Source organism: Somniosus microcephalus, chromosome 18 (assembly GCF_052327205.1).
Source record: "Somniosus microcephalus isolate GS21.2 chromosome 18, FLI_Smic_1.0, whole genome shotgun sequence".
Lineage (NCBI taxonomy): Eukaryota > Metazoa > Chordata > Chondrichthyes > Squaliformes > Somniosidae > Somniosus > Somniosus microcephalus.
In genome coordinates, this window is record NC_141004.1 from 856,835 (window position 1) to 883,285 (window position 26,451).

General features: G+C 47.0%; 1 protein-coding gene across 3 annotated transcripts in view; it reads right to left on the reverse strand.

Annotated features, from left to right (window-relative positions):
- Positions 1 to 25,333, reverse strand: part of LOC147104970 (gamma-interferon-inducible lysosomal thiol reductase-like) — a 102,793-nt gene extending 77,460 nt beyond the window's left edge. For all 3 annotated transcript variants that reach the window (XM_086010949.1, XM_086010948.1, XM_086010947.1), the window contains exons 1-2: positions 25,248 to 25,333; positions 24,796 to 24,972 (exon numbers count right to left, since the gene is read on the reverse strand). In XM_086010949.1, the coding sequence (XP_085867075.1) occupies positions 24,796 to 24,972; positions 25,248 to 25,289 (219 nt within the window). In that variant the 5' untranslated portion in view covers positions 25,290 to 25,333. The remainder of the gene's footprint in view (positions 1 to 24,795; positions 24,973 to 25,247) is intronic.
- Between the last annotated feature and the right edge of the window lie 1,118 nt (positions 25,334 to 26,451).

Here is a 26,451-nt window from a genome sequence, read left to right on the forward strand (position 1 = left end):
TAGTCCTCTAGATATAAAGGCCAGCATTCCATTAACCTTTTAAATTATTTTCTGTATCAGTTCATGACATTTTAATGATCGATGTACCTGGATTCCCAAGTCTCTTTGGACCGCCACTGTTTTTAGCTTTTCACCATTTAGAACGTACCCTGTTCTATCCTTTTTAGGTCCAACGTGTATGACCTTGCATTTGCCTACATTGAAATCATTTTCCACAGTTTTGCTCATTCACTTAATCTGTTGATATCCCTTTGTAATTTTAACCAACAGTTTTTTGATGAGGTAACAGAGGGGGTTGATGAGGGTAATGCGGTTGACGTGGTGTACATGGACTTTCAAAAGGCGTTCGACAAAGTGCCACATAATTGGCTTACCAGCAACATTGAAGCCCATGGAATAAAAGGGACAGTGGCAGCCTGGATACGAAATTGGCTAAGTGATAGGAAATAGAGAGTAGTGGTGAACGGTTGTTTTTCGGACTGGAGGAAGGTATACAGTGGTCGGTTCTAGGATGTGGGTGTACAGGGCACAATTTCAAAATTTGCAGATGACACAAAACTTGGAAGTATAATGAACAGTGAGGTGGAGAGTGATAGACTTCAGGAGCACAGGTAGGCTGGTGGAATGGGCGGACACGTGGCAGATGAAATTTAATGCAGAAAAGTGTGAAGTGATGCATTTTGGTAGAAAGAATGATGAGAGGACGTATATCCTAAATGGTACAATCCTAAAGTGGGTGCATGAACAGAGAGACCTGGGGGGTATGCGTGAATAAATCGTTGAAGGTGGCAGGGCAGGTTGAGAAAGCAGTTAAAAAGGCTTACGGGATCCTGGGCTTCATAAATAGAGGTATAGGGGGAAAAATTCTGTTGATTTGCGCCTCTTGTTAGCACCCTAAGAGAGTGCTAACGGGGTGCAAAGCAACTAGTGCCCAGGCGCGGCGCCGCTAATGCCTCCCGTGAAATTCAGCGGGAAGTTAGCGGCAGCGATAACGGTAAGCACCCCGCGGCGCTGCACCTCCGGCGATGACATCATCGCCGCGTGCAGAGCCCCACTTGCGCCCCTGCTGCAATCTTCGGTAGTGCCCCTGACTTACCGCCAGATGCTATGTCCGACACGGTCAAGGGGGCCTACCTGCGGCCGGGGTGTCGCAAATAAAAGGGGAAGTGCCGGGTGGCCATTTTTGTTGCTGGCCGCCTGCCAGCACCTGCCCTCGTTGCTGTCCCCGGCCTCCTCTGGAGCACCCCCATGGGGTGACGGCTGTGCACCGTGTGTCCGACACTTCTCTTGAGTGCCGAACTCTTTTGTCGGCACTCCGATTCCTGGTGGCTCAGCAGGACGCTGGGTCGCTCTGCGCTAGGCCCCTCCCCTTTAATAAGTGGAGGAAGGCCTGCAGTACCACGGCACGACGTGCCACAGAGCGTGGCGTTGCATCACGTAGCAATGCGATATTCACTCGCAGCGCCCCAAGAGTGAATTTCGGGTGCGGGGGCACTAATTTTTTCTGGCAGTAGCGCCCTGGCGAAGTTAGCACCCCAAAGGGGGCGCTACCCAATTTTGCCCCCATAGAGTACAAAAGTGTAGAAATTATGATGAACCTGTATAAAACATTGGTTCGGCGCCAACTGGAGTACTATGTCCAAATCTGGGCACCACACTTTAGGAAGGATGTGAAGGCCTTAGAGGGTGCAGAAAAGATTTACGAGAATGAGTCCAGGAATGAGAGACTTCAGTTACATTGATAGACTGGAGAAGCTGGGGTTGTTCTCCTTGGAGCAGAGAAGGTTGAGAAGAGATTTGATAGAGGTGTTCAAAATCATGAGGGGTCTGGACAGGGTAGATAGAGAGGTGGGAATGTGAGTTGCGAGTAGGATGCAAATAGGCTTCAAGGCAATTTAGACAAGTTGAGTGAGTGGGCAAATACATGGCAGATGCAGTATAATGTGGATAAATGTGAAGTTATCCACTTCGGTAGGAAAAACAGAAAGGTAGAGTATTATTTAAATGGTGATAGATTGGGAAATGTTGATGTACAAAGGGACCTGAGTGTCCTTGTACACCAGTCACTGAAAGCAAACATGCAGGTGCAGCAAGCAGTTAGGAAGACAAATGGAATGTTGGCCTTCATTGCAAGAGGATTTGAGTACAGGAGCAAGGATGTCTTACTACAGTTGTACAGGGCCTTGGTGAGACCACACCTGGAGTACTGTGTGCAGTTTTGGTCTCCTTACCTAAGAAAGGATATATTTGCCACAGAGGGAGTGCAGCGAAGGTTCACCAGACTGATTCCTGGGAAGGCAGGACTGTCGTATGAGGAGAGATTGCGTCGACTAGGCCTGTATTTACTAGAGCTTTTACAGTCAGTTTTTATGTTACCTGCAAGCTTACTCTCATATTCGATTTTCACCTTCTTAATTAATCCCTTTGTCCTCCTTTGTTGAATCCTAAACTGCTCCCAATCCTCAGGTTTACTGCTTTTTCTGGCCAATTTGTAGGTCCTCTCCTTGGATCTTATGCTATCCCTAATTTCCCTTGTTAGCCACGGTTGAGACACCTTTTTTGTTTTATTTTTATGTCAAACTGGGATGAACAAATTCTGTAGTTCATCCATGCGGTCTTTGAATGTTTGCCATTGCCTATCCACCGTCAACCCTTTGAGTGACATTCCCCAATCAATTCTACCCAACTCATGCCTCATACCATCGTAGGAGGCTTTTGGCAGATACAAAGGACTAAAAACAGTGGAAGCCCTAGAGGAGTATAGAAAGTGCAGAAATTAGGAGAGCGAAGCGGGGGCATGAAAAAACACTGGCGGGCAAAATAAAGGAAAATCCCAAGGTGTTTTATAAGTATATTAAGGGCAAGAGGATAACCAGGGAAAGAGTAGGGCCCATTAGGGACCAAAGTTGCAATCTGTGTGTAGAGCCGGAAGATGTAGGTGAGGTTTTAAATGAATATTTTGTATCTGTGTTCACTATGGAGAAGGACGATGTAGACATAGAAATCAGGCAGGGAGATTGTGATATACTTGAACAAATCAGTATTGAGAGGGAGGAGGTACTAGTGCTTTTAGTGGGCTTAAAAGTGGATAAATCCCCAGGTCCGGACAGGATGTATCTCAATCTGCTGTGAGAGGCAAGGGAGGAGATTGCAGGGGCTCTGACACAAATTTTCAGAACCTCTCTGGCCACAGGGGAGGTGCCAGAGGACTGGAGAACAGTTAACGTGGTACCATTGTTCAAGAAGGGTAGTAGAGATAAACCAGGGAATTACAGGCCAGTGAGCCTAATATCAGTGGTAGGGAAATTATTGGAAAATATTCTGAGCGACAGAATTAGTCTCCACTTGGAGAGGCAGGGATTAATCAGGGATAGTCAGCATGGCTTTGTCAGGGGGAGATTATGTCTGACCAATTTGATTGAATTTTTTGAGGGGGTGACTGGGTGTGTGGATGAGGGTAGTGCAGTTGATGTAGTCTACATAGACTTCAGTAAGGCTTTTGACAACGTCCCGCATGGGAGACTGGTCAAGAAGGTAAGAGCCCATGGGATCCAGGGCAATTTGGCAAAATGATCCAAAATTGGCTTAGTGGCAGGAAGCAGAGGGTGATGGTCGAAGGTTGTTTTTGTGACTGGAAGCCTGTGTCCAGTGGTGTATCGCAGGGATCGGTGCTGGATCCTTTGCTGTTTGTAGTGTACATTAATGATTTAGATATAAATGTAGGAGGTATGATCAGTAAGTTTGCAGATGACACGAAAATTGGTGGAGTGGTAAATAGTCGTAAATAGCGATGAGGGAAGCCTCAGGCTACAGGACAATATAGATGGGATGGTTAGATGGGCAGAACAGTGGCAAATGGAATTTAACCCTGAAAAGTGTGAGGTGATGCATTTTGGGAGGACTAACAAGGGAAGGGAATACACAATGAATGGTAAGACCCTAGGAAAGACAGAGGATCAGAGGGACCTTGGTGTGCATGTACATAGATCCCTGAAGGCAGCAGGACAGCTAGATAAGGTAGTTAAAAAGTCATATGGGATACTTGCCTTCATTAGCTGAGGCATAGAGGTTATGATGGAGCTGTACAAAATGCTAGTTAGGCTACAGCTGGAATACTGTGTGCAGTTCTGGTCGCCACATTATAGGAGGGATGTGGTTGCATTGGAGAGGGTGCAGAGGAGATTCACCAGGATGTTACCTGGGCTGCAGTGCTTCAGCTATGAAGAGAGACTGGACAAGCTGGCGTTGTTTTCCTTAGAGCAGAGAAGGCTGAGGGGGGACCTGATTGAGGTGTACAAAATTATGAGGGGCATAGGTAGGGTAGATAGAAAGGAACTTTTCCCCTTAGTAGAGGGGTCAATAACCAGGGGGCATAGTTTCAAGGTAAGGGGCAGGAGGTTTAGAGGGGTTGTGAGGAAAAACGTTTTCACCCAGGGGGTGGTTGGAATCTGTAACTCACTGCCTGAAAGGGTGGTAGAGGCAGGGATTCTCAAAACATTTAAGAAGCATTTAGATGAGCACTTGAAACGCCATAGCATACAAGGCTATGGACCAAGTGCTGGAAAATGGGATTAGAATAGACAGGGCTTGATGGCTGGCGTGGATATGATGGGCCAAAGGGCCTCTTTCTCTGCTGTGTAACTCTATGACCCTATAACCCTAACCCTAAATACCCTAACCCTAAATACCCTTGTATTGATTTCTTTGTGGGTTCAATGACGAGACATTTATGAAAGAGAATGACTTTTAATCTAAAGCTTGTTCAACTCTTTTATACAGCTTTTACAGGAGACACGATGCTTGTGATGCATCTAGAACGAAACTGAAACTAAACCAAACTGCTTGTCTCTCACATGACCTCTGCTGGTCAGGCATAAGTAATCAATACCTGCAATCATGCTGGTAAGGCATCATAATCAAACAGGCAAATAACATCACTATTTGCTGATATCATTACATCTCCTTTTCTTAAAACAAAAGTATTATACTTTTAACTAACAACATGTTTTCTTTGTATTAATCTGCATTTTAACTGTAACACTTAATGAACTTACATTATCATTATCATGATCAAGGTTTTTTAACCTTGCTTTGTGTGTTCACATGAAATATGTCAATACACCAGAACTTGAAGAAAGAATAAGATAACATTACTTCCTTCTATAACAATAGTCCTTAAATTTGCTCAATGAGTCTCTCAGGAGGCTTCACGTGTCTTGAGGATTTTCTGATTGATTGTCCTTGAATCTGAGTTGTTGCCTCAGATGATGTGTTCTCAGCTGTGTGATCAGGTTGTTCAACAGTATCAGTCTCTTGATCTGCTGTGGCTGGTCCCATGAGAAGATCTCGACGATTTCTTCTCAGAACAGCACCCTCATCTGTCTGAATGGTGTATGATCTTGGTTGAACTTCACTCTGGACAGTTCCCTTCTGAGTCCATGTGTTTGTTATGTCTTTGAACCTTACTTGGTCACCAGTGTGGAGTTCAGGTAGGTTTTGTGTTCCTCTGTCATAGTAATACTTTTGCTTTTCTTTCTGTTGCTCTTTGAACTTCCTCACTTTCTCCCCCTCTTTTGTTTTCAGGAGGTTCTCCGGGATGGGTAGGTTTGACCTTAGCCGACGTCCCATAAGGAGTTGGGCTGGTGACTTACCACACTCGAGCGGCGTTGTGCGGTATACAAGCATGCTCTGGTAGAAGTCAGTTCCACTGTCTTTTGCCTTGTACATCAGTCTTTTCACTGTCTGGACCAATTTTTCCACTAGTCCATTGGACTGTGGAAAGTGAGGACTTGACGTTGTGTGAACAAAGTCCCACTCTTTGGCAAAGTGTCGGAAACTTGCATTGTAAAACTGGGGTCCGTTGTCTGTGAAGACCTCGCTTGCCATGCCATGTCTGGAGAATATGGCTTTCATACATCTTATCACAGCATCTGCAGTGGTGGTGTACAGTCTACTAACCTCTGGATACAGGGAATAATAGTCTGTGACTACAAGGTAGTCCTTCCCTTGACATACGAATAGGTCAGCGCCTACCTTCTGGTAAGGTCTGTCTGGCGCTGGGTGTGGCTTTAGTGGTTCTACCGGATTGCTTGCTCGATATTTCAGGCATATTGTGCAGTTTGACACCTCATTTGTCACATCTTGGTTGATTCGTGGCCAGTACATCACCTCTCGTGCTCTTTTCTTACACTTTTCGATTCCCAGATGTCCTCCACGGATCCTTTTTAGCATCTCTTTTCTCAGACTCTTTGGGATAACTATTTTACTTCCTTTGTAGATGATGTCTTCGACCACTGATAGTTCCGCCCTGCAATTCCAGTACTCTGCTATGTCAGGTGAGCAGACTTGCTTCATGTTGGGCCATCCATCCAAGATGCTTTTCCTCAGTCGTCTCATTGTTTCATCTTTGTTTGTCTGTCTTTATGAGCTCCATTTTTGCATCTGCTATGGGCAGTGCACTTGTGATCATGTCCACGTAGGCGTTCACTTTTTCATCCATTGTGGTGTTTGCGGGCTCACTTGGGTCTACAGCTCTGGACAACGTGTCTGCTGTATACATCAGCTTACCCGGTGTGTACGCAACATTCAGTGTATAGCATTGCAGCCTGATCATCATTCTTTGTATTCTAAGCGGACAGCTATTTAGTGACTTTTGGAACAATGCAATCAAGGGCTTATGGTCAGTCTCTACACTGATTGCTTGTCCTGCCACAAACTGGTGAAATCTTTCACAGGCGTATGTGATGCTGAGCAGCTCCTTTTCTATTTGAGCATATCGCGTCTCCGCGTCTGTCATTGAGCGTGATGCATATGCAATAGGTTGCCAGTAGTCATATTTTTGCAGAAGGACAGCACCGAGCCCACTCTGTGATGCATCTGATGATATCTTGATGGGTCTCGCTGGGTCATAAATCCTCAGAACTGGTTCCTCTGTGAGCAGTTTCTTCAGATCGCTCCATGACCTCTCATGCTCATGATTCCATTCCCATTCTATGTTCTTTTCAGTTAGTCGTCTCAGTGGCGCCATCTTTTCTGAGAGGTTGGATATGAATTTACCCATGTAGTTGATCATTCCATTAAACCTCTGCACGTCCTTTTTGCATTGTGACTTTGGCATATTCTCAATGGCGGACACCTTTCTGGGATCTGGTCTGACGCCCTCACCGCTAAGGATATCTCCCACGAATGTCAGTTCTGTCACCCCGAGCTGGCATTTCTCTCTATTCAGCTTCAGGTTTGTTTTCCTTGTTGCTTCCAGCACTTTTTTCAGTCTCTCGTCATGCTCAGTTCTCGTGGTTCCCCATACTATGATGTCATCCATTGATGTATCAACTCCCTCCAGGTGCTCATAGATCATATGGATAGTCTTGTGATACACTTCAGGAGCTGAGGCAATGCCAAATGGTAACCTTAGGAATCTGTATCTGCCAAATGGACTGTTGAACGTGCACAGTCTTGAACTTGCTTCGTCCAGCTTCATCTGCCAAAATCCTGATGATGCATCTAACTTGCTGAAATATTTTGCATTTGCAAACTGTGCCATGATTTCCTCACGTGTAGGAAGCTTGAAGTGCTCTCTCTTTATTGCTCTGTTTAGATCTCTTGGATCCAGGCAAATTGAGCTTTCCATTCTTTTTGTCCACTACGACGAGGGAACTCACCCACTCAGTTGGCTCATCTATCTTCTGAATCACGTTCAGGGTTTCCATCCTGTCCAACTCTGCCTTCAGTTGCTTTTGAAGAGCAAACGGAACTTTTCTGCATGGATGTATGACCGGTGTCATACTTTTATCTACTCTGATCATGTTTTCTCCTGGAATGCAGCCTAGACCCTTAAATAGGTCTTTGTACTCTTTCATGATTTCATCATAGACTGTCTCTCCTTCGCTTTCCACAACGAGGACTCTCTTTACCAGGTTCAGTCTCTCACAGGCTTTTAAACCTAGTATGGCTTGCACCTCCTTTGGCACCATGATTAATGCTAACGTGTGCTCTCTGTCCTTGTGTGTCACTTTGACAATGCATCTTCCTTTCACTGGTATTTCAGTACCTGAGTATCCTGTCACTTTCACTTTGATTCCATGTATCTTTGGTCTGGGTCTAATTTTCTTAAAATCAGTCTCTGATATCACATTAACTTGTGCTCCAGTATCCAATTTAAATGGAATGTGTATGTCATTCACTTTTAGTGTCAACATCCAGTCTCTTTCTTCTTTTTTGTTTTCAGACACAACATCTACATAGAACTCCTCTATGTCGCTTTCATCTACTGCATGGACCTTGCTTTGTTGCATTTGGCTCTTACAGCAACGGGCATAATGGTTGTTCTTGTTGCAACTATTGCATGTTTTACCATATGCTGGACACTTTCTTGGTGGATGCTGTGTACCACATCGACTACATGTCTTTTGATTGTCCCTTTCATTTTCGTTCGCTGGCCACGCCTCTTTTTTCACATTGGCGCTCTTTTTGTTAAACGGTTTGTATCCGTTCTTTCTCACTGCATCCACGTTGCAGCTATTGTCACTGAACAGCTCCTTTGCCTGCAACTTCACAGTCTCTGTAGCCCTTCACAGTGCTATGGCTTTTCCCAGGTCTAGATCTTGCTCTCTTAGCAGTCTTTCCCTTAGACCATTATCTGGAATACCACACACCAGTCTGTCTTTTATCAGCGAGTCTGTCAGTCCCCCAAATTCACATGATTTGCTTCTGTTTCTCAGTTCAGTCACATACTGATCAATAGTCTCACCCGTTTTCTGTACACATGTGAAAAATCTGTGCCTCTCAAACGTCACGTTATGTTTAGGTATGCAGTAGGCCTCAAACTGTTCCATTATTTTATCTAGCTTCATTTTGTCTCCATTAGCAGCGAATGTGAAGTTATTATACACCTCCAGCGCTTCATCACCCACGACATGTAAGAACAGTGACGATTTCCTTTTATTACTTTTCTCGTCAGCTCCGATTGCTGATAAATACAACCCCAAACGTTGTTTGAACCTCCTCCAATTTTCAGCCACATTACCTGTCAACTGAAGCGTCGCCGGTGGGAGTAAACCTTCCATTTTTCACTTCGTTAGCTATTCTCTAATGGTAAGCAACGATGTTCTCTTTTGGCTTGCTAATTTGTGGAGAGCTGATTTAACTTCAGATTTTTTCTCTTCAGCTCTTTCAGTCACTTCTGACGCCATGTATTGATTTCTTTGTGGGTTCAATGACGAGACATTTATGAAAGAGAATGACTTTTAATCTAAAGCTTGTTCAACTCTTTTATACAGCTTTTACAGGAGACACGATGCTTGTGATGCATCTAGAACGAAACTGAAACTCAACCAAACTGCTTGTCTCTCACATAACCTCTGCTGGTCAGGCATAAGTAATCAATACCTGCAATCATGCTGGTAAGGCATCATAATCAAACAGGCAAATAACATCACTATTTGCTGATATCATTACAACCCTAACACTAAATACCCTAACCGTAACCCTAACCCTAACCCTAAATGCAGTGTATAACTCTATGGGCAGGATTTTCATTGGGCCGTCGAGGCGGGATTGGAGGCGTGTGGGGGGTTAAAATCCTGAAATCGGGGTCACGAACCCATCCCGCCCCCAACCCGCCTCCATGCCAGTTTCAAAGGAGACGGGTACCCGACCCACACTGGGACCCGAGGCAGGAAGGGGATTAGTGCCAATTAACTGGGCTGGCTTAACAAGGTCAATCAAGTCAAAATCGCGTGGGTTGGCTACAACTCGATGGAGGCGGGACTACAACCCTGAAAGTTGTCGTCCCGCCTCCTACCTGCCTCCTCAATGAAAATCCAGCCCTATGACTCTATGGGCTCGATTTTAACGCAGCCGACAGGTGGGCTTTTAGGCTTGTGGGGGGTTAAAATCGCAAAACCTGGGGCCGGGACCCCCCACACCTGGTCCCCGCCTCCACTCCATTTTAACCTAGATGTGTCTGATGGACCCGAATCAGTCCCGCCTGTCTTTAGGGCCCTTAAACAGCACTGATTGGCCTTTATAATCCCATTTTAACAGGTCCTTGCCTGTTTAACCCTTTTCCCACGTAAAACGGGCCTGGTGGGGATCACGACTGTGAAACCTGGCGTGAACACTATTGGCTTGCTGACTTTCAGCTGCAGGTCCAACATTAAAGAGGATATTTGATCAGTCATCATTTGGAGGTGGTAGGATTTTGTTGTCTCAGGTCTGGGGCAACTTTTACCAGGCCTAACCACACCTGTGGAAGGTTGGAGCCTCACACACTTCTCCAGTGTGACCTCCTGCGAGACCCCTCTCGTCATCCTCACTCAGCGCTTCCTCAACTGAGGCATCTACCAGAAGCATGGGAGGCCTTTTTTTCCTTCCCCTCTTGGCATTAGAGGACCTCCAGCCCCATTCGCGAAATGACACACGCCACAACTGCCATCAGAATTTTTATGAAAAACAAACAACTGATGGCATTTTTACAAAATACACAGCATTTCACCCAAGTGACTACCCTTGTGACTATTTGTGCTTTATTTTCCTCTTACACGTGCTCCTACATTAGTGGTTCCCCTGTGGCTTCAGCAGATGTGGAGGCCCCTTGCTCACTTTCCTGCTGTTCCTGCCTCGACACCTTTGGCGGGCGTCCTCTGGGGTGGCGAGCCTGTGAGGGCTCGCCAGCAGTCTGCTGCTCCTGCAGCTGTGCAGGGGTTGAGACCTCTATCTCCGTTGGGTGTGGACTCTGGCGGGGCTCTGACCGAGGGCCCTGCAGTGGCATGGAAGTGTGAGCGCTTGGAGAAGAGCCTCCACTTCCTTGAGGTCTGCCACCAACCTCCCTCTCATGGGTCAGGTCCCCCTCAGTGCCTGCAAGTGGCTTGAGAGCAGCTTGCTGCACATTAGGATTAGCGGGGCCATGGGGACCCGTATCTACAATGGCAATCCTACTCAGAAGGCCTTCCATGAAGGTCTGGTTTCTCTGTTCAATAGATGCCCATCGCTCCTCAAGAGATGTCATTCTATTCTGAACACTCACCATGTTTTCCATACCCTGACGACTAACCTCCTCCATGGCCGTATCCCTCCTCTCCTCTACCGTTGCCCTCCTCTCCTCTACCGTAGCCATCCTCTCCTCTACCGTAGCCAGCCTTACCACGGAAGCAGCAATCATTTCCACGTAGGTAGCCATCCTTTCCATGTTGATGCGTTCATGCGCCACTGACTCCACAAAGGCTCTGCTCATGTTCGCTATGGACTGCTCCATTCGCTCCACACTCACAGCGACAATGGAGACAAAACCTGCCAAAGACTCCTACATCTGTGCATGGAGTTTCATCACCACTGATCCTACGGATGGACCCAGAGGCAGAGGGTCGACATACAGCTGAGCCGAGCTGGCAGAGTCCTGCGCCCTCCGACGAGGACTCTCCACTGCTGTCCCTGTCTCCACAATCACTTGTGAGCTGTGATACACCAGGTGACAACTCTACTCTATGTCCCAAAGGTCCCACCGAGGTGTGAGTGTCTGCGCTGGTGCTGGGTGCGCTTATTTCTGCTGACGCTGCGACCTCAGAGGTTGCAGATTCCTCTGAGGAGTTTGGATTCTCAGGCTCTTCCTCCTGTACAGTGGGGACGGGGGCTCTCGGTGGTCCTGTGGGGGAGTCAAGGAAAAAGTTAGAGATGTGATGCCAAGGTTACATGCACATTGCATTTTGCAGATGATCATAAGTCCATATGATGTAGCTTCAAAATCATTATCAGCGACTCATGCAATGCCAATGAGAGAGAGGGAAAACTATTCTGTCACCAGCTTGCAGGGATGCTCCTGTCTGTCCTTCCCCAACTTCCGCATTTCGGTCAGCCCCGGAAATCTCCAGGACACCTTCCTCCCAGGAGGTGAGCTGGGCTACTGAGGGCGGCCCTCCTCCTGTCCTGGCTCGCTCTCTCCTGTTGTGAGCTCTCTTTTCCTGCAATGAGGGAGACAAGTGGAGGTTGAGTGAGAATGATGGAGTGAGTGCAGAGATTGCATAGCATAGATACTTAGAAGGAGACAAAGATGGAGTGAGGTTGCAAGACCAAGGGCCCTCCCTGTGTGTTGTCAGTTGTGTTCAAAGCATCAGAGTGAGTGGGAGTGTGAGGGCTGCATGGTGGAATAGTTCTGTGAATGTGAGCATAGAGAGAGAGGGAATGGGTAAGGGTGCATGGATGTGAGTGTCTAGTGGGATGTGCAGGAAGAGATTGCTAAAGCTGAGTGCTGGTGAGGAAAGGCAATGGGGATCAGATTGAGGGCGATGGAAACTTCATACAGTACTTACTTTTCCAGTGCGAAGAAGGTCATGGAATATTTTCCTGCACTGCAACCAAGTTCTTCGTGTGAGCCCCAAGGAGTTGATTTGACCTGCCACCTGTAGCCACACAGCCTTGCTCTGACTGGGAGGCCTCTTCCTCCCTGAAGAAGGGAACAGGGCCTCCCTGTGGGCCCTAGCATCATCCAGTAATGCCTGGAGTGAAGCCTCATCAAATTTGGGGGCAGATCTGGCCCTCCCACTGGCCGCTGCTCCTGTAGGCTCCTGTGCCATCTTAATGGTGAAGTTTGGGAGCCTGCAGAGGAAGCAAGGCTTGCTGTGGACCTTAAAAGCAGCAGCAATGATGATGTCATATTCGGCGACTTTCTGACTGGAAATATTCAATTGCCAAGGCTTCCCACACGCTGGAAATCAATTGGCCAATTGTGTTAAAATTTGCATCAATTTCACAGACCCATTTAGATTCATGTGGGAATCACTAAATTCGGGAAACCCGCCAATTCCCCGCACTTGAGTTAAAATCGACCCCTATGACATTATGGGGAGTCAGGGGACAAGTAGCAGAATGGATAGCAAGCTGGCTACAAAACAGAAAACAGAGGATAGGGGTTAAACGTGGTTACGCAGATTGGCAAAAGGTGGGAAGTGGTGTTCCACAAGGATCGGTGCTGGAACTACTGCTGTTCACCATTAAATGATTTGGACTCTGGAATCAGAAGTACAATCTCAAAATTTGCAGATGACACCAAATTGGGGTTATAGTTAACACTGAGGAGGACTGTGACATAATACAAGAAGACATTCACGAACTTGCAGAATGAGCGTGTAATTGGCAAATTAATTTAATATAGACAAGTGTGAGGTGGTGATTTTGGTAGGAGAAATAAGGAGGCCACATATTCCTTGGAAAATAAGAGTCTAAACAGGGTAGAGGCGCAAAGGGATCTGGGGGGACAGATACACACATCACTAAAAGTAGCGATGCAGGTTGCCAAGGCAGTAAAAGATGCAAACAAAGCCCTGGGGTTCATTTCTGAATGGAGGTGAAGTACCAAGAAGAGTTCGGTAAAGACATGGAGGGGTAGAGCGAAGTAAATTTTAAAGTGTAGGGATGGGTTATGAAGCAGTTGCTATTTCCTTCAAAGACACGTGTGAGTGTCATAGAGTCATAGGGCTAGATTTTCAGTTGCTTGCGCCAGCAGTTAGCGCCTTAAGAGAAGTGATTTTCGGGCGCTATGCGTGTAGCGCCTGGGCGCAGCGCAGTTTGCGCCCCGCCCCAAATTAAGTTGCCCGTTAGCGCCGGCGCAAAGTTTAGCGGCCGCCCGGATGCGCGCGCAGAAAATGACGTCACATCCTCGTGCAACGCCCTTTGGCCGCCCCGAATCCAAACTTCAGTTGGACCGCCCCATTGTGCGCCTGGCGTCCAGAGCGTTTGTAAAATGGAACGCAACACACCCTGGGGAGCGCAAATTAAAGGGCACTCGTACAAAAGGCACTCTGCATGTGTTGTGTGGAAGTAAGCTGTGTGTTGTTCTGAACTGTCTATTTATGTTTCCGGGCACCAATCTCCTCCTCCTCCTCCTCCTCCTCCTCCTCCTCCTCCTCCTCCTCCTCCTCCTCCCGTTTCTCCCCAGACTTTGCATTTGAAAAAAATACATGCACCCTTCCCCTTTAAGAGCTCACTGGCACCAGAGTGTCTGCCGTGTGCTGCGCCCGAGCTCGGGTGTTGCGCTCTCCACCGCCGGCTTAGCGCCTAAAGATACTAGTGGAACGCCTCTTTTAGCGCTCCACCAACCTCTTAGGGCGAAGCCACTGAATTTCCGGCAACGGGGCGCTACTTGGGGCGGGCGATAACTTCGGGCGGGCGCTAAGCTTAGCGCCCCAAAACTGTCTATACTGAAAATCTAGCCCATAGAGTTTTACAGCACAGAAAGAGGCCCTTCGGCCCATCGTGTCTGCGCCGCCCATCCATCCCTGTCCAGTCTAATCCCATTTTCCAGCATTTGGTCCATAGCCTTGTATGCAATGGCATTTCAAGTGCTCATCCAAATGCTTCTTGAATGTTGTGAGGGTTCCTGCCTCTACCACACTTTCAGGCAGTGAGTTCCACATTCCAACCACCCTCTGGGTGAAAAAGTTCCTCCTCAAATCCCCTCTAAATCTCCTGCCCCTTACCCTGAATCTATGCCCCTTGTTATTGACCCCCCTACTAAGGGGAAAAGTTCCTCTTTATCTACCCTATCTATGCCCCTCATCATTTTGTACACCTCAATCAGGTCCCCCCTCAGCCTTCTTTTCTCCAAGGAAAACAACCCCAGCCTGTTTAGTCTTTCTTCATAGCTGAGGCGCTCCATCCCAGGTAACATCCTGGTGAATCTTCTCTGCACCCTCTCCAAAGCAATCACATCCTTCCTATAGTGAGGCGACCAGAACTGCACACAGTACTCCAGCTGTGGCCTCACCAGTGTTTTGTACAGCTCCATCATAACCTCCCTGCTCTTATATTCTATGCCTCGGCTAATGAAGGCAAGTATCCCATATGCCTTTTTAACCACCTTATCTACCTGTTCCGCTGCCTTCAGGGATCTATGTACATGTACACCAAGGTCCCTCTGACCCTCTGTACTTCCTAGGGTCCTACCACTCATTGTGTATTCCCTTGCCTTATTTGTCCGTCCAAAATGCATCACCTCGCACTTTTCAGGGTTAAATTCCATTTGCCACTTTTCCGCCCATCTGACCAACCCGTTTATATCGTCCTGTAGCCTGAGGCTTTCCTCCTCGCAATTTACCACCCCACCAATTTTCGTGTCATCTGCGAACTTACTGATCATACCTTTTACATTCTCATCCAAATCATTTATGTAGATCACAAACAACAAGGGACCCAGCACCGATCCCTGAGGTACCCCACTGGACACAGGCTTCCAGTCACAAAAGCAACCTTCGACCATCACCCTCTGCCTCCTGCCACTCAGCCAGTTTAGGATCCAACGCGCCAAGGCACACTGGATCCCATGGGCTCTTACCTTCTTGACCAGTCTCCTATGCGGGACTTTGTCAAAAGCTTTACTGAAGTCCATGTAAACCACATCCACAGCATTTCCCTCATCCACCCCCCTAGTCACCCCCTCAAAAAATTCAATCAGATTTGTCAGACATGATTTACCCTTGACAAAGCCATGCTGACTATCCCCGATTAATCCTTGCCTCTCCAAGTGGAGACTAATTTTGTCCCTCAGAATTTTTTCCAATAATTTCCCTACCACAGATGTTAGGCTCACTGGCCTGTAATTCCCTGGTTTATCCCTGCTACCCTTCTTGTATAATGGTACTACATTAGCTGTTCTCCAGTCCTCTGGTACATCCCCTGTGGCCAGAGAGGTTCTGAAAATTTGTGTCAGAGCCCCTGCAATCTCCTCCTTTGCCTCCCACAGCAGCCTGGGATACATCTCGTCCGGGCCTGGGGATTTATCCACTTTTTGGCCTGCTAAAACCGCAAGCACCTCCTCCCTCTCGATGCTAATATGTTCAAGTATGTCACAGTCCCCTTGCCCGATTTCTATGTCTGCATTGTCTCTCTCCATAGTGAACACAGATGCAAAAAATTCATTTAAAACCCCGCCTACATCATCTGGCTCTACACACAGATTGCCACTTTGGTCCCTAATGGGCCCTACCCTTTCCCTGGTTATCCTCTTGCCCTTAATATACTTATAAAACATCTTAGGATTTTCCTTTATTTTGCTCGCCAGTGTTATTTCATGGCCCCTCCTCTCCCTCCTAATTTCTTTTTTAAGTATGCCCCTGCACTTTTTATGCTCCTCTAGGGCTTCTTCCGTCTTTAGTCTTTTGTAACTGCCAAAAGCCCCCCTTTTATTTCTAATGCATTTTTGTATATCCCTTGTCATCCAAGGTTCCCTTTGCTTGTTGGTCCCCCCCCTTGACCTTTACAGGAACATGTTGGCGTTGTACTCTCTCTATTTCCCTTCTGAAAGTCTCCCACTGTTTTGATGTGGATTTTCCTATAAGTAGCTGCTCCCATTCCACTTTGGCCAGATCCTGCCTTATCATATTAAAATCGGCCTTCCCCCAATTTAGAACCCTTATTTCCGGGCCGTCTCTGTCTTTTTCCATGACCACCTTAAATCTCACCGAATTATGGTCACTGTCGCCAAAATGCTCTCCTACTGACACTTCCACCACTTGCCCGGCTACATTCCCCAGAATTAGTGTCTCAAGCTAAAGAAATGCTTCGTCTGTGGTGTATGTAACCTGTTCCACCTTAAGAGAACTTAAGCCTGGTCCACCTTAAGAAAGATACTACTTTCTTTGGCTGCTGTATACGTAATACCGGTGGTGACCACACCGGTATATAAGCACAGTGTGATAATATTGTATTCAGTATAGTCCGACCTCCAACCAGTAAAGACCTGTTGAATTTACTCTTGTGGTCTGTGTAGTAATTCTCACTATAACACACAGACTTAACAGTGGCGACGAGTCCGATTCTTACCCTGCTGCAGTAATTTCCACGGCGACTTCGTCCACAGACAGGACGTCGAAGAGAGGTTTCCACCCTCATCACCTACTGGAAGACACGTCGAGCGGCAGGCATCGAGCAACCAGAGTGCAGAAGACATCCTGACCTCGAAGCCTCCATCAGCGACTGTCAGCTTCTTCTACTAACTACCTCGTGGTGGGTAAGCCGGGCAGCGACGCGACAGAAAGTCAACCGCGTTGGCTGTACAGACGGGGCTGGGAAGACGGAGGAATAAGGGTGGTGAGGTCGATCGCGACCGGAGATAAGGGCCGGGCCGCTTTCGAGCGAGAGGCGCAGCGCGGGACATCGATCGCGACCGGAGATAAGGGCCGCATTCGGGCTAAAGGCGCAGCGTCTGGGGAAACTGAAGGCGCGAGAGCCGCGGTGAAGCGGAGACAGCGTCGGGGGACGGGTGAAGACCGCCAAGCGCGGGAAAACCGCCATTTTGTGGGCGGAGGACAACGACAAGAGCGGGAAGCCGCCATCTTGGATAACATTAAAAATACAATAAATTGCTATGATGCCTAAACATGGGAACATTAATGCCTTCGACAGTGATATAGAAGACTGGGCTATGTATGTAGAACGCATACAAAACTATTGTAAGGCAAATAAAATTCCTGATGCAGATAAAGCAATAACATTACTAAACTTAATGGGTGCGAAGACATACGGGCAATTGAAACACCTGTTATCGCCAGATGAACCGGCGGATAAGACGTTCGAACAGATTGTTACTGTCCTAAAAAATCATCTTAACCCCACGCCGCTGATGCTAGCGGAACGATTTAAATTTTACGATAGAAGACAGCTGCAAAATGAAAGCAATGCTGAATATTTGATGGAATTACGTAAGCTAGCAAAATATTGTCAGTTTGGAACGGGACTGACAGGCACTTCGAGATAGATTTGTGTGTGGTTTATTTAAACAGGATACACAAAGGCGACTGCTCGAGGAGAATGAGCTGTCTCTCGAGAAGGCGGTCACTATGGCAGCAGCACACGAGGCCGCAGCGAGAGGCACGGCAGTAATGCAGCTACGGCCACCGGAACTCGGTACAAACAAATTGGGTTTGAGTTCTGTCAAATGTTATCGTTGTGGAAAGACAACGCACGATCAGAACCAGTGTTGGTTTAAAAACCAAGCATGCAGAACGTGTGGCAGGCTTGGCCACATAGCTAAAGTATGCCGGTCAGGAAAGAAGACCAGCAACAAAAAGTCACCGCAAGGAAAATATGCAAAGGTACACAAGGTGACAAAGAACAGTTTGACCGAACAGAAGTCAGATTCAGGCGCTAGCAGTAATGAACTGGATAGCTTAAGAATACACAACGTTGGTAAGGATACAGACCTCCAGACAATTTGGGTCACTCTTCAGATAGCAGGAGTCCAAGTAAAAATGGAATTGGACACTGGATCGGCATTGACGGTCATGAATAAGAAAGATTACAGAAGGTTATTACAACATATTCCCTTACAGGATACGGAGATTATATTGAAAACGTACACGGGGCAAAGAGTGTACCCCATCGGAAAAATAGAGGTAGAAGTGGTCCACAAGGGCGAAGGAAGCCAAGTAATGGACTTATATGTGCTACCTGAAGGAGGTCCACCACTACTAGGACGGGAGTGGATTAGGAAAAAGAATATGGACTGGCACTCCTTGAAAGCACTAACGGTAGATTCCGGGGAAACAGCTGTCAAACCTAAACGATTGTCCAGAATATTGGATGAGGCTAAAGAGGTGTTCCAGCCGGGACTGGGAACACTGAGAGGAATTACGGCAAACATCAAGATTGATGAACATGCACAACCAAAATTTTTTAAAGCCAGACCGGTACCCTATGCAATACGACCTACGGTTGAAGCGGAGCTGGAAGCACTAGAACGTTCAGGTGTATTGTCTAAAGTAGATTGGAGTGAGTGGGCTACGCCCATTGTTCCCGTTATGAAACATCCTGCGAACAATAAGCCAGGAGATCCAGGGAAGGTTCGCACCTGTGGAGATTTCAAAATCACCGTTAATCCGGTGCTTCACACGGTGCAGTATCCGCTTCCACGGATTGAGGATATTTTCTCTTCACTGTCTGGCGGGAAACACTTCACCGAGATAGACCTGGCGCAGGCGTACTTGCAGATGGAGGTTGAAGAAGAGTCACGCCAATACCTCACGATCAACACGCATCGAGGGTTGTACCGGTACAATAGGCTGGTTTTTGGAGTGGCATCGGCTCCAGCAATTTGGCAGAGGGCCATGGAGCAGGTATTACAGGGAATTCCAGGCACACAATGTTATCTGGACGACATTCTGATCACAGGTGATGGTGATGAACAACATCTCGCTAACTTGGAACTGGTGCTCAACAGACTGAAAGAGTATGGACTTAGAGTAAATCGGCAGAAATGTGAGTTCTTCCAGAAGCGGATCTCGTACTGTGGTCATGTCATTGACCGGGAGGGGCTTCATAAGTCTCCTGACAAGATAGAGGCAGTTGTAAAGGCTCCCGCTCCGGAGAATGTCTCTCAGTTGAGGTCGTTTCTAGGATTAATTAACTATTACCATAAATTTCTGCCAAATCTATCCACGGTACTGCATCCGTTGAACGCTCTTTTACAGAAAGGGGTACCATGGGACTGGGGCGAAAACTGTAAGGAGGCATTTCGCAAAAGCAAAGAATTGATCACCTCAGAGGAAGTGTTGGCTCATTTCAACCCGACACTGCCTATTCGGTTGGCTTGTGATGCTTCTCCATATGGTATTGGGGCAGTACTCTCACATAAATTGCCAAATGGCACGGAAAGGCCAGTCGCGTTTGCATCCAGATCATTGACCTCCACTGAGCGCAACTATGCGCAGATCGATAGGGAGGCCCTTAGCCTTGTATGGGGAGTGAAGAAGTTTAATCATTACCTACAGGGCCAAAAATTCACACTTCTGACGGACCATCAACCGTTGGTGTCCATTTTTAACCCTAAGAAGGGTGTTTCGGTGATGACAGCACAGCGTCTCCAGAGATGGCCTCTTTTCTTAGGGGCACATCAATATCAGATAGAATTCAAAGGTACGAAACAGCATGGCAATGCTGATGGCCTGTCGCGCCTGCCACTACCTGAAGATGAAGACACGACGAAAGTTGACCCTGTTGAGTTATTTCATTCGACCATTATCGAGTGTTTACCTGTCACCAATGCAAGTATTGAAAGAGAAACCAGGAACGACCCGACACTGTCCAGAGTCTACGAGGTGACAGTGAAAGGATGGCCAACACGGGGTGATCCTCTGTTACCGGCATTCTCGGCAAGGCGAGACCAGCTGTCCGTCTGCCATGGTACTTTGATGTACGGGACAAGAGTGATTATTCCTCCCAAGTTAAGGGAAAGAGTTTTAAAAGAACTACATGAAGGTCATCTGGGGGGAGTTAAAATGAAAAGTCTTGCTAGGGCTTACGTATGGTGGCCGGGTATTGACCAACAGATTGAGGAGTTAACGAAAAGCTGCGCTGGGTGTCAAAAAGTGCAAAATGCACCTCCGATAGCACCGCTACACCCATGGGAATGGCCTTCAGCCCCATGGCAACGCGTACACATTGACCTTGCTGGTCCATTCATGGACTCCATGTTCCTAATCGCGGTGGACGCACATTCCAAATGGCCAGAAGTCATCAAGATGAATACCACTACTTCAGAAAAGACAATTGCAGTGTTAAGAACAATATTCGCAAGGAACGGATTGCCAGAACAGATCTGTTCGGACAACGGACCAGAGTTTGTATCGGAAGAATTCCAACAATTCTTAAAGAAGAATGGAGTTAAACATTATACCTCTGCCCCATATCATCCGGCGACAAACGGGTTGGCTGAAAGATTTGTCCAGACATTCAAAAAGGCTATTAAGGCCATGAATGATGATCAGATTCCGCTGCAACACAAGGTCGATAAGTTCCTGATGTCATATAGAAACGCCGATCATGCTGTGACTAACCAAAGTCCTGCTATGATGTTTTATAACAGGAGGTTGCGGTCCAAGTTGGACTTGTTAAAACCAAATGTGCGGAGGGAAGTGGAAAACAAACAGTTTCGGCATATTAACAGCAAGACCACTCGAACTTTCGACGTAGGACAACCAGTGATGGCAAGGGGCTATGGAAACGAAAAATGGCAGTCCGGAACAATCCGGGCCAGACAAGGACCTCTGATGTACACCGTAGATATTGGTCATAATGTGATAAGGCGTCATGCGGATCAACTGGTAGAGTCGAGAGCAAGGGTCGAACCCATGGTTGTGACAGAGACAGCTGTGGAAGACGTTCATGAACCTGAAGCATCTACCTCGGCCGAGAATGCACTTGATGATGATGACACCCAATACATTGGCAACCAACTAGAGGAGGCACCTCAACAACAAGAATCAGAGACCACTGAAAGGCGTTATCCAAGTCGAATCAGAAAGCCTCCTGAGAGACTGAACCTTTGAACTGTTACACCTGAAGTTATATATGTATATATGTTATGTTTATTTGGGGATATGACTGTTAAGCTAAAAAGGGAGGATTGTGGTGTATGTAACCTGTTCCACCTTAAGAGAACTTAAGCCTGGTCCACCTTAAGAAAGGTACTACTTTCTTTGGCTGCTGTATACGTAATACCGGTGGTGACCACACCGGTATATAAGCACAGTGTAATAATATTGTATTCAGTATAGTCCTGACCTCCAACCAGTAAAGACCTGTTGAATTTACTCTTGTGGTCTGTGTAGTAATTCTCACTATAACACACAGACTTAACATCGTCCCCAGCCTCCAGTCCTCCAATGGAGAGACAAGAAATGTTGGTTTTAATTTTGTAGCATTTGCTCTTAGGAAGCAGCTGTTTCTAACACCCAGAAATTAAACCTTGTAACTTGGGCCTCCTGCACTGTTTGTTTGTCAAAGCTCAGCAAACATTGCTCACAGTGTCAGCATGCCCTGTCTCCAACACACTGCAACTCTGAGCAAGTTCTAATAAAAAGGCTAGAGTAGATGCCAAACAGGTTATATCATCATAACCTTCCGTTATTAATCAAAGTGCAACTTGTAGTCATGGCTAGAAAAGTACAAACTGCTAATAGAGCAGCTGGGACAGAAATAAAACCAAACAACTAATAATTAATGGAATTATGGGACGTGGATTAGATTCCTGTGTTCTATTCACTCCCACATGTTCATCATTTGCTGATTAGTGAGAAGTGATACATTTTGGAAGGAAGAACGAGGAGAGGCAATACAAACTAAATGGTCCAATTTTAAAGGGGGTGCGAGAACAGAGAGACCTGGGGGTGTGCGTACACAAATCTTTGAAGGTGACAGGACAAGTTGAGAAGCTGTTAAAAAGCACACGGGATCCTTGGATTTATAAATAGAGGCATAGAGGACAAAAGCAAGGAGGTTCTGCTCAACATGTATTAAACTATGCCCCAGCTGGAGTACTGTGTTCAATTCTGGGCACCACACATTAGGAATGATGTCAAGGCCTTGGAGAGGGTGCAGAGGAGATTTACCAGGATAATACCAGGATGGGAGACTTCAGTTATGTAGAGAAACCGGAGAAGCTGGGATTAGAACAGAGAAGGTTAACAGAGTGATTATTTGCAATGCACTTTTGACTCTCTCTGCACATGCGTGCCGGTTTGGTACCACGCACGCGCACTCGATCCGGTTACACATGCACAGCACCAACAGTGTGGAGGCAGCAGCCTACCGCCATGTTTCCCTCGGCTCCATGCGGAGAAGGTCAAGGGATTGGGCCGGGGAGGGGGGGGGTGGTGGGGGGGAGAAAGAGAGAGGAGATCAGAGAGGTAAGGAAATCGGAGGGGGAAGATAGAGAGGGGAGATCGGGGTGGGGGGGGGGGAAGAGAGAGAGAGAGAGAGAGAGAGAGAGAAAATTGGAGAGGGAGGAGTGGGGATGGACGAGAGAGGAGCTCGGAGAGGGAGGAAAAGGTCAGGAACTTGGAGGAGGGGGCAGGGAAGAGAAGGTCAGGAGCTCGGGGTGGAGGGGGGAGGGAGAACATCAGGAGTACGGGGGAGGGGGAGGGAGAAGGTAAGGAGCTCGAGGGGTAGTCAGGAACTCTGGGAGAGAAGGTCAGGAAATTGTTGGGGGCGGGAGCACGGTGAGAACAGTGTGCGGGGGGGGGGGGTAATGTGATCCAGGTCTAAGGTGGAGGGGGGGTGGGGATGAGAGCAATAATGTGATCGAAATGGGAAGATAGATCACTTTCTCCCGCCCTCTATTAGGCCTGTATTATGCTCTTCCACCCCGACTCCTGCACCATGTTCTCCCTCCCCTGGCCAGTCTCCCATCATCCACCCTCAGTGAACTTGAGCTAATCTAAAACCCTGCTGCACGTATCCAAACACGCAGCAAGTCCAAGTCACCTATCACCCCTGTGCTCACTAAGCTGTGCGGCTGTCTGGAGGTCCCGTGCAGCCCGTTAAAGGGATCGCACACCCAATAAAATTAGGGGGAACATTGAAATACAAACAAAAAGTGCTGGAAATACTCAGCAGGTTAGGCAGCACCTGTGGAGAGAGAAAAACAGAGTTAACATTTCAGGTCGATGATTGTTGTCAGAATGTTCTGATGATGATAAATTGACCCTTAGTGTTAGGGGGATTAAATACGTGGGGTTACGGAGATAGGGTGGGATATGTGTTGGTGTAGGGGTTACGGGGATCGGGTGGGATATGTGTCGGTGCAGGCTCGATGGGCTGAAATGGCCTCTATCTGCACTGTGGGGTTTCTGTGATTCTGTGATTCTGTGAAAGGTCATCGACCTGAAACGTTAACTCGGTTTCTCTCTCCACAGATGCTACCTGACCTGCTGAGTATTTCCAGCACTTTGTTTTTATTTCAGATTTCCAGCATCCGCAGTATTTTGCTTTGGTATTGGGGGAACATTGTCCACCAACACCTTGATTTTTAAAATTTTCATCCTCATGTTATAATCCCTCCATGGCTTCACCCCTTCCTATCTGAACTCGGCAGTGTGAGTGCTCCTAACCTGGGAGGGGGGTGAGCACTCCCTGTTCTCTGAAAGCAGTAGTGTTAGCACTGTTGAGCTCTGGAGCTGGCTGTCACAATGAGTGGATCAAATTACACATTGCAAAGTACTTGATTACTCAGGCAGGCAGGCAGGATCTAATTACACATTCCAGACAAATTGCTGCGTGTGTCTTATCCCCAAGGGGACCAATCAGAAATCTGGTCTTGCCCTCCAAGGGGACCAATCAGAACTTTGATGTTACAAATAGTTACAGCCGAAGGTTAAGGGGAAATTTAATAGAAGTGTTCAAGATTATGAAGGGTTTTGATAGAGTAAATAAGGAAAATTGTTTCCCGTGGCAGGAGGGTCGGTAACCAGAGGACACAGATTTAAGCTAATTGGCAAGAGAACCAGAAGGGAGATGATGAGAATTTATTTTATGCAGCGAGTTATGATGATCTGAAATGTACTGCCTAAAAGGATGGAGGAAGCAGATTCATTAATAATTTTCAAATGGGAATTTGATAAATACTTAAAAAGGAAAATCTGCAAAGCTATGGGTAAAAGCCAGGAGAGTGGGACTAATTGGATAGCTCTTTCTCAAAGAGCCGGCACAGGCATGATGGGCAGAATGGCCTCCTTCTGTACTGTAAGATTTTATAATTCTAACCCCTCGATTAGATGTCAGCCTGTAACTCACTCCTGGGTATTTGTTATTCTATATATAAACCCCCCCACCCCCCAAACCCCTCGATTAGATTCCAGCCTGTAACTCACTCCCAGGTCTGAAACCTTTCATGGTGCCAACAAGTCATCATCTATAGTGGCAGCAGTAAAGCTGACAGATTTCCTTATTGCGTGTATTTGACTACAGATGTTAGCAGTTGTCAGGTGACTTGATGTTTTACAGTGAATATATTGTGACGCGCTACCTCACCTCAGCATTGCCGAACGGAATCAGCGTAATGTTCACAATCTCCTTCAGCCTCAGCCATGTCGGGCAGAGTTGATTTACCACAAATGCACGGCAGTCTGGGCAGAGAGCCTCATAGAATAAGCTGATCTGCACGGGTGATGGTAACTTGGTCTCTGCAGTGACACGCCTGCTCTCAACCTAGATGATAATAAGGAAAAGATCTGATGAGCTTCTGCATTGGGGTTTAGAAGGGAGGGTGATTTAGCCACACAGAGGCAGTGTATAATCCTGGCCCCCAGATTTGAATACACTGAGCTCCTGATCATAGGCCCTGGAGGAACCAGTGCCGGGGCCTCAGTAACTCCTGCTACCCGGCATATGGCAGGCTGTGGAAACTAGCACAACATTTATGACTTTAACTGTGCAAAGTGCAGGAACATAATTACAAACCGATAAAAAATAAATCTACTCACTGCCCAAAGAGACAGAACAACCAACTCCACCAGAAACCTCATCCTGCAAGTCTAGTCCAGCACACGACTCCGACCTCTCTTTAAATGATTCTCAACATGTGACTGATTATATTTAAATGTGGATAATGATTACTCCACCAGTTACTGCTGGAAACCACATTAACCCTGAAATCATTTTGCTCAGAGTGTTCCAGTATATCATTATACACTGGGCCCTCAGGTCTGCACCCTGGGCTGTTGAAAGGTGTCAGAGAGGAGAGAGCAGAGGCTCTGGCCACAATTTTCAACCCTCCTTAAATATGCAAATAGTGGCATAGAATTACAAAGTATTTACAGCACAGAAACAGGCCATTTGGCCCAACTGGGCCATGCCGGTGTTTATGCTCCACATGAGCATCCTCCTAGTCCCCACCCCTCTGCATCTCACCCTATCAGCATATCCTTCTATTCCTTTCTTCCTCATGTGCTTATCTAGCTTCCCCTTAAATGTGTCTATGCTATTCACCTCAACTATTCCTTGTGGTAGCGAGTTCCACATTCTCAATACTCTCTGGGTAAAGATGTTTCTTCTGATTTCCCTACTGGGTTTATTAGTGACAATTTTTTATTTATGGCCCCTAGTTCTGGTCTCACATGAAAGTGGAAACATGTTCTCTATGTCTACCCTACCAGACCTTTTCATAATCGTAAAGACCTCTATCATGTCACCCCTGACTCTTCTCAATTCTAGAGAAAAGAGCCCAGCCTGTTCAATCTTTCCTGATACTTGTACCCTCTCAGTTCTGGTCATAGAGTCATAGGGCTTGATTTTGCCAGGCCCAAGGAGGCGGGATTGGAGGCGTGTGAGGTGTTAAAATCGCAAAAACTGGCGGGCGGGCCCAATCCTGCGTCCATCCCACCTCCGAGCAATTTTCCCAAATGCGTGTTTTCTGGCCCCGTTTCCATCCCACCTCCAAGAGGCGGGATGGGCCCTTAAGGCCCTTAACAACCAGTTAACTGCCTCTATTATCCCATTTTGAGGGTCCTTTGTGATTTTAACAGTTTTCCCATGTGCTGCACGCCTCCTCTGAAACATGCCAGTGAAACCTGGCGGTTGCACAAGTGGATTGCTTACTACCAGCTGCAGCTCCACCATTAAAAAGGAGTTTTCAGCAATCTTCATTTGTAGGTGGCAGAACTTTGTTGTCTCAGGTCTGGGGGAATT